The sequence below is a fragment of the Oncorhynchus nerka genome, linkage group LG25 (assembly GCF_034236695.1).
Source record: "Oncorhynchus nerka isolate Pitt River linkage group LG25, Oner_Uvic_2.0, whole genome shotgun sequence".
Lineage (NCBI taxonomy): Eukaryota > Metazoa > Chordata > Actinopteri > Salmoniformes > Salmonidae > Oncorhynchus > Oncorhynchus nerka.
The window spans coordinates 19356365-19372243 of NC_088420.1; the positions used below are offsets into that span (position 1 = coordinate 19356365).

Genomic DNA, 15879 nt, shown 5'->3' on the forward strand with positions numbered 1-15879 from the left:
ATATTCCACCAGTCAATATATGCACAACTAATGAATAATGGCCGCTTGCTTCCTGCTCACCTGCAGCAGGGCCGTTAGCCTGGGCCAGGTAGCCTGGTGGAGGCATGGGAGGTATCACCAAGTTGAATGGAATGGGCATGTTCATGGCTGCCATGTGGGCTGGCCCGGCCCCAATCATGCCGATCTGGTCGTGGGTTTGGAAGTACATGTTGGATGGACGCCCTGTTGAAAGAACAGTAGTAGTCATGCATGTGTGAGTGGTCACATCACTGGAGAATGTATTTGTTCCATGTAGCAATTTTTAAAAATGGATGTCTAGGTGTGAAAATGTTAGCAGCTATTGAAGGAGGAACAGAACAAAATCAACACATTATAAAACAATGATTAAAGAGGTATTTTTCCACTGACCTGCGCTGCTGCGATCGTAGGCAGACCCAGGGATGAGAGCCTCGCGGGCGTCATACATGGCAGTGCTCATGAACCGGGCTCCCTGGAGCATAGACATGGGTTCAATACCCAGGAAAAATGCAGAAGCACTGCTGTTCTGTTGTCGTAACATATTGGCCAACAAAAGTGTAATTGTTCAGAGTGTAACTGAGAAAAAGTGTTACAAATTTTACTGGGGAAGAAGTGTTAAAAGTATGACTAAATAACATGTACATGGGACTAGCCTCTACATAAATAACCACACTGAAAACATGTGCCAACTGTACACTCCTGTGATAACTCACAGGGTTAATGGCGTTGACCAGCTTGCGGGGCTTGCTGAACTGCATCAAGCTCTCTCGCAGGTTGTTGAGGGGTCCCTCCACCAGAACCTTCTGCTCCTTGTAGTAGTTGAGCAGGTGGTTCCACAGAGGCTGCTTGGACAGGGCCTTGGGGTTGCCCACAATGATCACCCCATACCTGTAAACATACATTACACAATATACAACACTGGTCAGTGGGAGATTGCCTTTAATCTGCTATCATAGAATTAACCATTAAGTGTTGCAGGCATTTCTACTTCAGTGACAAGATCTTTGACCAATGCATTTGCATTCGCTACATTCACATTGACGGGAAGGGTAAACATTCTAATGAATGACAGTCAAAATGGTCAATAATTAAGGTCTAAAGGGAAATAACTTCTGAGGGAAATAACCTCGCAGGCCGAGCCGCTATACCCATCGAAAAAGGGGGGTTGGGGTCACGGGTCAAATTGATTCATACATGATATAAAATTAATTTACACATGAATCGCAATTAAATTAATCACGTATTCCTGCTGAACCACTATTACGATTTCCAGCCGGGCTGGAACAATCCTTCCAGAGAAGCTGTGGTGAGAATGGAGACTAATGGTCCAGATGCTTACTTGGCTCTGGTGAGGGCCACGTTGAGACGGCGCGGGTCGTTGAGGAAGCCGATGCCCTGGTGCTCGTTAGCTCGGACGCAGGACAGGATGATGAAGTCTTTCTCCCTGCCCTGGAACGCGTCCACGCTGGCGATCTCAACCTCCTGACAGCAGAGAAAAGAGGACAGAACAGTTTTCTAACGCATGCATTGGTCAAATGCAACAGGTTGCGACATATTAGTACTAACGTAATATTGATTTAAGATTTTATAAATCTGCTACCACCTGCAGAACAATAAAGCAAATTAATATGACAAATTATGTTCTTGAGCAGACAGTGACAAAAATAAATAAAATTGTCTTTGTATTTTATTTTTTTTACAGTGTAAGTTAAGCTATACTGCTGTACCTGGTAGAGCTTGGTGTGGAGGGAGCCGCTAAACTGCATGTACTGCACCAGGTAGGACCTCTGGCCCTCGTAGGGGGTGATGATGCCTATCTGGTCAGGCTTGGCTCCAGCCTTCAGCAGCCTGGTGGTGATCTTCTCCACATTAGCTGCCTCAGTTCTGGGGAGAAGGGGATGGTACTTCAAATAGTTCCAAACGAACTAAATAAAGACACGCTAGTTGCATTCCAAAATAGTCATCCATATTTATTTAACCAGGTAGGCCAGTTGAGAACAAGTTCTCATTTACAACTGCGACCTGGCCAAGATAAGGCAAAGCAGTGTGACACAAACACAGTTACACATGGAATAAACAAATGTACAGTCAATAACAGAATAGAAAAGTAAGATTAGGGAGCGAAGGCAATAAATAGGTCATAGTGGCAAAATAATTACAATTTAGCAATTAAACACTGGAGTGATAGATGAGCAGAAGATGAACGTGCAAGTAGAGATACTGGGGTGCAAAGGAGCAAAAAATATATACACTGCTCAAAAAGGGAACACTAAAATAACACATCCTAGATCTGAATGAATTAAATATTCTTATTAAATACTTTTTTCTTTACATAGTTGAATGTGCTGACAACAAAAATCACGCAAAAATTATCAATGGAAATCAAATGTATCAACCCATGGAGGTCTGGATTTGGAGTCACACTCAAAATTAAAGTGGAATAACACACTACAGGCTGATCCAACTTTGATGTAATGTCCTTAAAACAAGTCAAAATGAGGCTCAGTAGTGTGTGTGGCCTCCACGTGCCTGTATGACCTCCCTACAACGCCTGGGCATGCTCCTGATGAGGTGGCGGATGGTCTCCTGAGGGATCTCCTTCCAGACCTGGACTAAAGCATCCGCCAACTCCTGGACAGTCTGTGGTGCAACGTGGCGTTGGTGGATGGAGCGAGACATGATGTCCCAGATGTGCTCAATTGGATTCAGGTCTGGGGAACGGGCGGGCCAGTCCATAGCATCAATGCCTTCCTCTTGCAGGAACTGCTGACACACTCCAGCCACATGAGGTCTAGCATCGTCTTACATTAGGAGGAACCCAGGGCCAACCGCACCAGCATATGGTCTCACAAGTGGTCTGAGGATCTCATCTCGGTACCTAATGGCAGTCAGGCTACCTCTGGCGAGCACATGGAGGGCTGTGCGGCCCCCCAAAGAAATGCCACCCCACACCATGACTGACCCACCGCCAAACCGGTCATGCTGGAGGATGTTGCAGGCAGCAGAACGTTCTCCACGGCGTCTCCAGACTCTGTCACATGCTCAGTGTGAACCTGCTTTCATCTGTGAAGAGCACGTGGCGCCAGTGGCGAATTTGCCAATCTTGGTGTTCTCTGGCAAATGCCAAACGTCCTGCACGGTGTTGGGCTGTAAGCACAACCCCCACCTGTGGACGTCGGGCCCTCATACCATCCTCATGGAGTCTGTTTCTGACCGTTTGAGCAGACACATGCACATTTGTGGCCTACTGGAGGTCATTTTGCAGGGCTCTTGCAGTGCTCCTCCTTGCACAAAGGCGGAGGTAGCGGTCCTGCTGCTGGGTTGTTGCCCTCCTACGGCCTCCTCCACGTCTCCTGATGTACTGGCCTGTCTCCTGGTAGCGCCTCCATGCTCTGGACACTACGCTGACAGACACAGCAAACCTTCTTGCCACAGCTCGCATTGATGTGCCATCCTGGATGAGCTGCACTACCTGAGCCACTTGTGTGGGTTGTAGACTCAGTCTCATGCTACCACTAGAGTGAAAGCACCGCCAGCATTCAAAAGTGACCAAAACATCAGCCAGTAAGCATAGGAACTGAGAAGTGGTCTGTGGTCACCACCTGCAGAACCACTCCTTTATTGGGGGTGTCTTGCTAATTGCCTATAATTTCCACCTGTTGTCTATTCCATTTGCACAACAGCATGTGAAATGTATTGTCGATCAGTGTTGCTTCCTAAGTGGACAGTTTGATTTCACAGCAGTGTGATTGACTTGGAGTTACATTGTGTTGTTTAAGTGTTCCCTTTATTTTTTTGAGCAGTGTATATTTAATATGGGGATGAGGTAGTTGGGTGTGCTATTTACAGATGGGCTGTGTACAGGTACTGTGATGGTAAGCTGCTCTGACAGCTGATGCTTATAAAGTTAGAGAGGGAGATATAAGACTCCAGCTTCAGTGTTTTTTGCAATTCGTTACAGTCATTGGCAGCAGAGAACTGGAAGGAAAGGTTGTCAAAGTAGGTGTTGGCATTGGGGATGACCAGTGAAATATACCTTCTGGAGCGAGTGCTATGGATGGGTGTTGCTATGGTGACCAGTGAGCTGAGATAAGGCAGGGATTTACCTAGCAAAGACTTATAGATGACCTGGAGCCAGTGGGTTTGGCGACGAATATATAGTGAGGGCCAGCCAAAGAGAGCTTACAGGTCGCAGTGTTAGGTAGTATATGGGGCTTTGGTGACGAAACGGAAGGAACTGTGATACACTGCATCCACTTTGCTGAGTAGAGAGTTGGAAACTATTTTGTAAATGACATCTGCGAAGTCAAAGTTCGGTAGGATAGTCAGTTTTATGAGGGTGTTTGGCAGCATGAGTCAAGGAGGCTTGTGGCGATATAGGAAGCAGATTCTAGATTTAACTTTGGATTGGAGATGCTTAATGTGAGTCTAGAAGGAGACACCAGACACCTAGGTATTTGTAGTTGTCCACATATTCTAAGTCAGAACCGTCCAGAGTAGTGATGCTAGTTGGGCGGGCAGGTACGGGCAGCGATCTGTTGAAGAGCATGCATTTAGTTTTACTAGCATTTAAAAGCAGTTGGAGGCCACGGAAGGATTGTTGTATGGCAATGAAGCTCATTCGGAGGTTTGTTAACGCAGTGTCCAAAGAAGGGCAGAAGTATACAGAATCGTGTCATCTGCGTAGAGATGGATCAGAGAATCACCAGCAGCAAGAGCGACATCATTGATATATACAGAGGAAATAGTCGGCCTGAGAATTGATCTGTGGCACCCCCACAGAGACTGCCAGAGGTCCGGACAACAGGCCCTCCAATTTGACACACTGAACTCTATCTGAGAAGTAGTTAGTGAACCAGGCGAGGCAATAATTTGAGAAGCCAAGGCTATTGAGTCTGCCGATAAGAATGTGGTGATTGACAGAGTCGAAAGCCTGCACAGTACTATCGTTTAGGACCTGAGGCTGAGGTGCACCCATGACCAGCTCTGAAACCAGATATATATAGTGGAGAAGGTACGGTGGGATTCGAAATGGTCGGCGATCTGTTCGTTAACTTGGCTTTCGAAGATCTTAGAAAGGCAGGGCAGGATGGATATAGGTCTATAACCGTTTGGGTCTAGGTCGTTTTCCGGCAGCTTTCCAATCTTCAGGGATCTCAGACGATACAAAAGAGAGGTTGAACAGGCTAGCAATAGGGCTTGCAACAATGGAGGCGGATCATTTCAGAAAGAGAGGGTCCAGATTGTCTAGCCCAGCTGATTTGTAGGGATCCAGATTTTGCAGCTATTTCAGAACATCAGCTGTCTGGATTTGGGCAAGTTTCTGCGGGAGGTGCAGAGCTGTTGGCCGGTGTAGGAGTAGCCAGGTGGAAAGCATAGCCAGCCGTAGAAAAATGCTTATTAAATCTACGATAATTTCATCGGTGGTGACAGTGTTTCCTAGCCTCAGTGCAGTGGGCAGCTGGGAGGAGGTGCTCTTATTCTCCATGGACTTTACAATGCTGTTGATACTTTGAGATTAACCTTGACTGGACTGTGAGCCGTACCTGTTCAGGTAGGATGTTCCAGAGCTAGCGATTTCCTCCTGGCCTTGAGTCACATAGAAGAACATGGGTTTGTCTGGCTGTGGCCACTGGAAGTCAAAGCCTTTCTTGATGCGGTCAGCTGCCCAGAAAAAAAGAAGTCAACATTGTACATTAGTATGGCACTTTGTCTTCAATAAGCCAGTGAGATTGTGAACAAACCTAAATTGGCAGCAAATATGTGCCCAAAAGCAATACACTTCAAGTTAGAGTATAGTTACAGAAGATTTCAGAGTGGCCAAATTTTGAACTTCCACAGTGGAGTAAGTGTTTGACAGTCAGTGTTTGAACACAAACCCATTGGAATCTGAAACACTGCTTGAATCCATACACTGCTACTTCTAGATTGCAAACAAACATGGTTTCTACAGAAACGTTTCTAGTTGCTCTTCTGTATATTTTGTGGGAAAATGTTAGTAGGCACCAGTACATTGCTAATAATAAGTTAATTATTGTTGTACACATGACCAATTCAAAAGCTATAATATGAGCAAGAAGCTTGGTAAAAAACAAACATCTAACTCACCAGCAGTGACTCCGTTCTGCAGGGAGCCCTCGTAGAAGATGTTGGAGGGGAAAGCACTGAGGGCTGGGTGCATGCGGTACTGCACCTGCAGACGGATGGGCCTGATGCCCAGCACCACCAGACGCTCAAACAAAGACTGGGACAGGCCTGCTTTGGCTGCCTTCTTGCACATCACTACTGGGCCCAGCTGGCAGTGGTCTCCCACCAGAATGAGCTGTGGAGGGAGAGTTAACGATTAAATGACAATTAACCAGAAATGTTAAGCCTCTCCCGAGCTGTAGTGAAATCAACACTGGGAAATTACATTGTCTGGTACAGTCTTTTAAACAGACCATGTCCATTTCTTTGGCTCAATTTTTTTTTTAAAGTCTGGATTGAGTAGGTCACATAAAAACTGCCTGTGTTGAACCATTGACACTTTTTGTCAAAACATGTCCATGCAAAGAACATTGGGATTTTACCAATCTTAAGCATAAATAGTTGTTTTTGTGTGTACCTGCTTGGCACCCAGGACCACGGGCACCATGCACTCTGGCTCGGTGGCCTGGGTGCTCTCATCGATTAGGATGGAGCGGAACTGCATCTTGGCCAGACGGGGGTCTCCTGCCCCCACACAGGTACAGCAGATCACATCTGCATTCTAATGAGGGACAGTGGCAAACAGGTTATCAGTTGGTTTAAAATTAGAGGAATGGGGAACCCATATCGTCACTAGGTCAAAAAACATTCTACATCACAGGACTTGCCGTACTGTTCTCATAAGACTGTTGTAACGACCGTGACTTATTGGGCGACAAAAGTGGTAGTGTTAAGTGTCCTCCTCACCATGAGCAGCTCTCTCTCAGCGGTGCGCTTCAGGGCCCGGTAGCGCTTCTCGTCAGCGGACGACAGCTCCCCGGTCTCATCCTTCAGCTGCTGCAGCTTCTGGAGCTCTGGCATACTGGGGTCACAGCAGACACAGCACGTTGAGTCATTAGCAACACACAGAATTACAGTTATTATATTAAAAAGTAACACTTGGCAAGGACAGAAAACGAAGCATGACCCCTATTAGCAAATCTGGCAGAACTATTCAATGGTTCTATTGAAGCAGTTAACAAATGCATCCTTCCCGTTTCTTCATTATTTGATATTTAAACAAGACTAATACATTGCTCAAGGTATTAACCACAGTGATTATGACAGCACCACTACAGCAGTACAATTCCTGTTTAGACGGTGCGGGGGAAAAGGGCAAAAAAGGACTTCATTTCCCAGCATGCCCCACCTGTCCATGTTGCGGATCTGGTTGTGCAGGGCCAGGAAGGAGACAGGGGAGTCAATGGCTTCTCTGCTTTTAGCACACAGCCTGACCACCTTCAGGCCAGACATGTGGATCTTCTCAGTCAGCTGGTCCACTGCGATGTTACTGGGAGCACACACCAGCACGGGCCTGCAGAACCAAACACACAACGGATGAATACAGAATGCAATGACAACGAGCAGATGCTATAGCATACTTTCATAGTTCGCTTTGATGTTCAGCCTTCTTGTACATAGCCTACCTTTAATTGCTCTGGATAAGAGCTTCCGCTAAAATGACTTGTTTTTAACAAATACATAATGAGAATGTGAGATTCTGAGTGTGAACTGCCTTACCCATTGCCCTGCCTGGCGAGGTGGTACACTATGGTGGCAGAGGTGACCGTTTTCCCAGTGCCGGGAGGGCCTTGGATAAGACTGAGGGGTCTCTGCAGCACAGTCTTCACAGCATACACCTATTTTAACACACAAATCAAAGCCAAAACACTTATGAACGTTGCACATAAAGATAAGCACATGGAAGTACGGGAAATTAACATTTAACTTCAGATGAAGTACCTCTTGATTATAAGACGGCATTACTATCATGAGGAAATGTCTTCCTTTTATAATCATTCATTCACTAAAACGAATTGGTTAGAAATTCAAAAGTGTCAGGCCCCATGGTCAGGTGTGTCAGTGAGGTGTCTGGAGCGGGGGTCAGACCTGAGAGTGATTGAGGTCAGGCAGGCCCTGTGCAGTGAAGCGTTTGGGCAACTGACACTTGATGATGACATCCTCCACCTCGTGGCCCAGCAGCTTGTGGTAGATGTAGCCTGACACGGATGTCTCGTCCACAGCAAAGGTCTTCAGGGCACTCTGCATTCTGAAACCCAGTGGAAACCAATGGGTTATAGTGGAGATAAAGAGTGATGTTGTTAACAATGATAATACAAGCTAGTACCTTCATTTCATGTCTTATTCATTAAATACTTTATGTATAATGTATAACCAACAGAATTTATGTTAGTGATAATTTGTGTGAAACAAAGGTTTAGCTGTGCAATCAGTACTCTCTGGAAATCAAGTCACGTTAAAAACATCAGAGCATCAAAAACCAAAGTAGAACCGATTAAATATTCTGATCTGCTTGTCGTACCTGTCAAAGGAAGTGGACTTCCACACAAAATCCACCTGGAAGTTGTGGGGTATTTCCACAGGAGCTCCAACACTGCTGCGCAATTCTATAGCAATCTCATCTCCATAGTCTTTCACAAAGGGTGCTAAGGAAATAAGTACAGCAAAATAGCCTTTCTTTGTGGAATGGTAGAAAGAAAAAGATGGGGTTTTTTCTCTCCCCTTGAACGGGGTTAATAGTAGGGATGAAAGGTCTACAAAACTGTAGATTTTCCCAACATTAGCATACATCAGATACACTAGCGGGAGTGCAATCTAGAGGGGTGATAACCCCTGGATGGGCCTCTCCGAAGGGAGTGCTATGGTAGACTAGCTCTTTAACTATCTCCCAATAAAATATGATTTCTTTATGCAAGGCTTTAAACGTTACAACCCAATAACGTGGCTAGCCTCAGACTGCTTACCTCACGTTTTGCGACGGCGACCAAAAAAAGAGTTTTCGTTTGAGACATTGAGATTGTTCTGATTGGCTGACGAGTTGAGACGCAAAACAACTTTTTCCCCTGACCCCATCATGGAAAAGGAAAGATGGAGATGTGGATCCTATTTGCTAAAAAAGGGAACACTGAGATAAAAAAAAAAAAGGTAGGGATGAGCAACCACTGTGAAGAAAATGTGTTTTTCTTCAGAATGATCTTTCAGTTAAAGGATACTGTCTGGGACTTTGATGACATGGCCGATGCCCTTCCAGAGTGGGGCCAGCTCTCCTTTGTAGCGCAGACATATCTCATCTCCTTGCATCAGCCGCATGTCTGTGCAAACAACCACAACATAGAAGTTAGAAACACTTTGCTCAAACCTACAGTATATCCAAAAATATATGAATAATGGTTCCAAGAAGGTGGACAAAATACAATACCGTACACAAAACGGCCAGCACAAAAACACACACACACACACCACTGGGGATGCAGGTATGGGATGCGTGGTTTCTCTATGCACAACAGAACCACTGGTAGACAGAGAAAAGCCCATTGAAATAATTACCACCTGAATCCGTCTTGGGCAAGGAGAAATAAGCAATCCGCTTTTTATTTAGCCCCAGGTCCCACCTGACTGTTATATTATCTTGGGTCTGTGAAGAGTTACAGATGAGAACAAAGGGGGAAAAATGTATAACAAATTAGTCATACTGTCATTAGCTACATAAAAAAACAACCTAGCCACCCTGCTATGTTCAAATACAATTTATGTTTCTTTGAATTTGCATCCTTCCCTGAAAATTTTCACTGATTTCATAAATTTGGCAGGGTTACATCAAGGTTTCCACCATTATAATTTCACCTCACACAAGACATAAGTAAACTTATACTGCATAGAATATGTACGTTATAGTAGAACGTGGCACAGTAGACAGAGTTGTGACTGCCCTCATGTTGACTTAAAGGGGAGTTAATGGATTATCTAAGGGGGATGTGGAGGCTGTACCTGGGACTCTTTAAGCTTTTTGTCATAGTCAGCTTCCAGCTTGACGAGGGGGCCGAAGATGTTCTGGTACTGGTAGGCATCCTCATAGCGCAGCAGAACATGCTGGGGCTCCTCATCTACGCCGGGCTTCTCCAGGTCCTCCAGAGTGGCCGTGGGATTATCCTGAGACGAGAGGATGATGCACAAGTTCATGCTTTCATTCACGTCCATATATGTGAACACTGACTGCTTCCTTCTACAGCTACTGATAGGTGGGGGATTCCCCTGCCCAGTATGTCAGATGCTGTGGTGTTATATGATTATTTCTGAGGTTAAGCTATGTCATACTTCATAGCTCTGGATAAGTTAAGCCAGCCTAGTACCTTCCAGAGCTCCTCCAGCTTGTTGATCTGCTGGGCTGTGATCTGGCGGGCCCGGAGTTGCTCCTGCTCTGAGGGGATCTTCACCAGCCAGGACAGGAAGCAGCGGTCCTGGATCAGTGGCTGCCACTGGGAGCTGTCCCAGTTGATGTCCTTCAGGCTGCTCTGACTGGCACATGGCTGCCTAGTAGCACAAACATATGGATACTGTCAACATATATTTGCATTATCAAAAGTCTGTTCATGGACAGATGGTTGTCTTGCTCTCTTGCCATGATATGACATACTTATGTTTAAATCATGGTATCTATGGCAATACACATACTGTCAAATCTATGGTAATCACACATGCAGAATCAGTCCATCACATCACACCCACTGTTAGCCACCACCCCCCCTTTTCATCTGATTGTACACACCTGCACAGCAGCACCACCACCGAGTCGGCCTTGGCGGGGATGAAGCCCAGGAGGAAGACGTTGCGACAGCCACAGTTGTAGCACTCCAGCACCGTCTCGCCCAGTGGCCCATCTTTGTGCAGAGTCACCTCTTTGCATTTGGCTCTCACCAAGTGGTTCACTATGTGGCTGAATGAGAGCATGGGAGAGTATCAACTTACATCCATACGCATGTAAGCTGAGTGCTCAAAATAGCCCACATTAACATATGTAGCTTAAGAAACAAAGTTCATGAAATCAATAACATGCTAGTAAAAGATGATATTCATAGTCTGTCTGTGAACCTCACTTAGATAATAGATTTGATACAGTGATAGCAATACATGGTTATAAAATGTACAAAAAAAGAGACAGAAATGCCAATGGTGGAGGTGTTGCTGCTTATATTCAGAACCACATTCCTGTAAAGATTAGAGAGCTAAATACTGATGAACTAATACTGCTACAGGTTCATCTGCCTCACCTAAAGTCCATTCTCGTGGGAAGCTGCTATAGACCAAGTGCGAACAGTCAGTATCTGGATAACATGTGTGAAATGCATGTGACATCAACCCGAGAGGTATATTTTCTAGGTGATTTAAATATTGACTGGCTTTCATCAAGCCACCCACTCAAGAAAAAGCTTCAAACTGTAACCAGTGACTGCAACCTGGTTCAGGTTATCAGTTAACCTACCAGGGTAGTTACAAACAGCACACGAATGAATGAAATCCTCAACATGTATTGATCACACCTTTACTAAGGCTGCAGAAATTAGCTTGAAAGCAGTATCCAGATCCATCGGATGTAGTGATCACAATATAGTAGCCATATCTAGGAAAACCAAAGTTCTGAAGGCTGGGCCTAATATAGTGTATAAGAGGTCATAAAATACATTTTGTAGTGATTCCTATGTTGTTGAAGCAAAGAAAATATGTTGGTCTGTGGTGTGTAATGAGGAGCAATCAGACATTGCACTTATGAAATTGCTTACTCCAGATACTAATAAGCATGCAACTATTAAGAAAATGACTAAAATCGCAGTGTATTGATAAGGAATTGAAAAATGGAATGGTTGAGAGGGATGAGGCAAAGGGAATGGCTACACAATTGATTGGCAAACGTACTGCAAATTGAGAAATCATGTGACTAAACTGAATAAAAAGACGAAGAAATTACACTATGAAATAAACATAATGACCAAGAATGATGGTAAATAGCTTTGGATCCCCTTAAATTATATTTTGGAGAAGAAAAAAAAGCTAACTAAGCGCCATCATTCATTGAATCAGATGACTCATTCATCATTCATACTTTAATGATTTTTTTCATTGGCAAGATTAGCAAAGTTAGGCATGACATGCCAGCAACAAAACACTGACACTACACATCCAAGTATATCTGACCAAATTATGAAAACACAAGCATTGTAATTTTGAACTCAGTAAAGAAGGTGTGGAAGAGGTGAAAAAATGGTTGCCTATCAACAAGGACAAGCCACCGGGGTCTGACAACTTGGATGGAAAATTGCTGAGGATAACAGCAGATGATATTGCCACTCCTATTTGCCATATTTTCAATATAAGCCTACTAAAAAGTATGTGCCCCCAGACATGGAGGGAAGCAAAAGGCCATTCCACAAAGAATAGTAAAGCCCCCTGCACTGGCTCAAATAGCCGACCAATCAGCTTGTTACCAACCCTTCGGGGAAAAATCATGTTTGACCAGATACAATGCTATTTTACAGAAAACAATTTCACAATAGACTCAGCATGCTTATAGGGAAGGACATTCAACAAGCACAGCACGTACACAAATGATTGATGATTGGCTGAGAGAAATTGATGATAAAAAGATTGTGGGGGCTGTTTTGTTAGACTTCAGTGTGGCTTTTGACATCATTGATCATATTCTGCTGCTGGAAAAACGTATGTGTTATGGTTTTACACCCGCTGCTATATTGTGACCAAGAATGACCTGTCTAACAGAACACAGAGGGTGTTCTTTAATGGAAGCCTCTCCAACATAACCCAGGTAGAATCAGGAATTCCCCAGGGCATCTGTCTAGGCCCCTTACTTTTTTCAAACTTTACTAATGACATGCCACTGGCTTTGAGTAAAGCCAGTGTGTCTATGTATGTGGATGTCTCAACACTATAAATGTCAGCTACAACAGCGACTGAAATTACTGCAACACTTAAAGAGTTGCTGTTAGTTTTAGAGTGATTGGCAAGGAATAAGTTAAATATTTCTAAAACTAAAAGCATTATATTTGGGACAAATCATTCACTAAACCCTAAACCTCAACTAAATATTGTAATAAATAATGTGGATATTGAGCAAGTTGAGGTGACTAACATGCTTGAAGTAACCCTGGATTGTAAACTGTCATGGTTAAAACATATTGATACAACAGTAGCTAAGATGTGGAGAAGTATGTCCATAATAAAGCTCTGCTCTACCTTCTTAACAGCACTATCAACAAGGCAGGTCCTACAGCCCCTAGTTTTGTTGCACCTGGACTGCTGTTCAGTCATGTGGTCAGGTGCCACAAAAAGGGACATAGGAAAATTGCACAGCATGGCTGGTCCTTGGACGAACAACATGTAGCTAATATGAATAATATACATGTCAATCTCTCCTGGCTCAAAGTGGAGGAGAGATTGACTTTATCACTACTTGTATTTATGAGACGTATTGACATGTTGAATGCACCGAGCTGTCTGTTTGAACTACTGGCGCACAGCTCGGACACCCATGCATAACCCACAAGAGGTCTCTTTCCAGTCCCCAAGGCCAGAACAGACTATGGGAGGCGCACTAAATTACATAGGGCCATGACTACATGGATCTCTATTCTACATCAAGTAACTAATGCAAGTGGTAAAATTAGATTTAAAAGAAAACAGATAGAAATGCACCTCATGGAACAGCGGGACTAAAGCAACAAACGTAGGCAGACACATGCATACACACTATACACATGTACACAGGGATTTTGTACTGTAGATATGTGGTAATGATGGAGTAGGGGCCTGAGGGCACAGTGTGCTGTGAAATCTGTGAATGTATTGTAATGCTTTCAAAATTGTATAAACTGCCTTAATTTTGCTGGACCCCAGGAAGAGTAGATGCTGCCTTGGCAGCAGCTAATGGGGATCAATAATAAATACAAATGCATGTTATGAATACACATTTTTAGTGTATGAGACACTGGAGTGTTGCATACCTGCCAGATGTATTGCCACGTCCATTGCAGAACCACTTCTTGCTTGTGTTGCAGTACACCACAGATGCAGGATCATGGATGCCACAGTAACTGAAAAAAATAAACATAGCAAAAGGCCCTTATATGACATACATATGTATTGGGTGCAGCGTACAGAAAACAATAACAGAGTTGAAATATTTTTATATTACAAAAAAGGAAATATGTTACCTTATTAGTAAACTCTAAATATTAGTTAGTAGGGTGTTGCATATATAAAAGTGTTTGTCCACATGTTACTCGAACAATTCAACCAATCAAATCCAATTTTATTGGTCACATACACATGGTTAGCAGATGTTAATATGAGTGTAGCGAAATGCTTGTGCATCTAGTTCCGACCATGCAGTAATATCTAACAAGTAATCTAACAATTTCACAACAACTACCTTATACACACAAGTATAAAGGAATGAATAAGAGTATGTAAATATATGGATGAGCGATGGCAGAACAGCATAGGCAAGTTGCAGTTGATAGTAGAGTACAGTATATACATATGAGATGAGTAATGTAGGGTATGTAAACATTATATAAAGTGGCATTGTTTAAAGTGACTAGTGATACATTTATTAATCCAATTTTTAATTATTAAAGTGGCTAGAGATTTGAGTCAGTATGTTGGCAGCAGCCAATCAATGTTAGTGATAGCTGTTTAACAGTCTGATACTGTGGGACAATCGTATAAATCGTATAAATTTGTAATCAAGTGTTTGGCTCGCTCTCCTACCTGCAGGCATGCAGTGGGAGGTCTTTGATGTAATAGGTGTCTTCTTCATCCTCCTCGAAGTTCAACTCAGCAAGGAGTTGGCTCGCCTTGGCCACATCATCGACTCCTCCATTGTGAAGCTCTTCATCAGGACCATTCACCTACAGATGGAACATGGTTGAATTAGGACTTCAACAATGCCAAAAACATGGGAGGCATCGCTATGGCACTAGGTAGAGGTTTGATAGCTAAATAATATTGCTGACGTTAGCTAATTTTTTAATACTAGCCAGCCAGCAGTGATTGCTACGTAGTCATAGTTGACCATTTACCAGTGTATGTTAGCAAACACGAGTTAACTAGTTAGCGAACATGGCTAGTAGTAGCTAGCTGGCTAACATTAACGTTAGCTAGCTAGCGTTAGCAGTTGTAGGAATTGATGGAGGGCAAGAATGCGAGTTTGGCTAGCTTCACATGAAGAATTACAAACCTGATTGTCCAGCTGACTCTGGGTTTGGCCTTGAGTTTGCGTCTGGCTGGGGAGGGTAAAATCGGTAAACTCGTACTCCGAGCCCTGGGTATCAGCCCCAAGTAGCTCCGCTTCCTCCGTGTCCAGGAAGGTGAGCGTTTGAGAACTCGGCCCGTACGCCTCCACACTCATCTCGACACAAGTTACGCTGACTAAATGGACTCCGGTCCAGTAATGAATATAATCAAGATCCTCGGTGATATGTTTATCCAAGCGGATATTTGCGATCACAGTTTCTGCTTCGAGTCAGATTTGAACCTAAACAAAATTCGAACCGCACCTGAAATTAAACAGAAAACACAGCTCGAGACGCGCCTGAACTCCAAACAGTGACGAACTTCCTAGCGCCACACAACGTAAGTGCGTTGAGCACGAAAGATTGACGTTTACACAAATACAAAGGAAGGAGGATGGATTGATTGATATTAATGACAAAAATCTACTTTTATTGTTGTTAAATAAAGTCAGTTGCTATCAACTAGAAGAGTTTACTATCAATATAATTATGATTGGAAGATAATGAACACACGTCGGAAAAGTATAGT

At 43.8% G+C, this 15879-nt stretch overlaps 1 protein-coding gene across 4 annotated transcripts in view; it reads right to left on the reverse strand.

The window, feature by feature from the left end:
- LOC115109140 (regulator of nonsense transcripts 1) overlaps positions 1–15689 on the reverse strand; it is a 19651-nt gene extending 3962 nt beyond the window's left edge. Inside the window, exons 1-21 of one of the 4 annotated variants that reach the window (XM_029633761.2) lie at positions 15296–15689; positions 14827–14966; positions 14058–14147; positions 10811–10978; positions 10395–10575; positions 10033–10194; positions 9592–9679; positions 9258–9356; positions 8567–8675; positions 8134–8293; positions 7765–7883; positions 7394–7558; positions 6952–7066; positions 6623–6766; positions 6127–6340; positions 5565–5682; positions 1746–1902; positions 1358–1500; positions 732–906; positions 409–544; positions 61–222 (exon numbers count right to left, since the gene is read on the reverse strand). In XM_029633761.2, coding sequence (XP_029489621.2) covers positions 61–222; positions 409–544; positions 732–906; positions 1358–1500; positions 1746–1902; positions 5565–5682; positions 6127–6340; positions 6623–6766; positions 6952–7066; positions 7394–7558; positions 7765–7883; positions 8134–8293; positions 8567–8675; positions 9258–9356; positions 9592–9679; positions 10033–10194; positions 10395–10575; positions 10811–10978; positions 14058–14147; positions 14827–14966; positions 15296–15466 — 3016 coding nt within the window. In that variant the 5' untranslated portion in view covers positions 15467–15689. Of the gene's footprint in view, positions 1–60; positions 223–408; positions 545–731; positions 907–1357; positions 1501–1745; positions 1903–5564; positions 5683–6126; positions 6341–6622; positions 6767–6951; positions 7067–7393; positions 7559–7764; positions 7884–8133; positions 8294–8566; positions 8691–9257; positions 9357–9591; positions 9680–10032; positions 10195–10394; positions 10576–10810; positions 10979–14057; positions 14148–14826; positions 14967–15295 lie in introns of all 4 variants that reach the window. The other 3 variants (XM_029633760.2, XM_029633763.2, XM_029633762.2) reach the window with 3 other exon arrangements.
- Between the last annotated feature and the right edge of the window lie 190 nt (positions 15690–15879).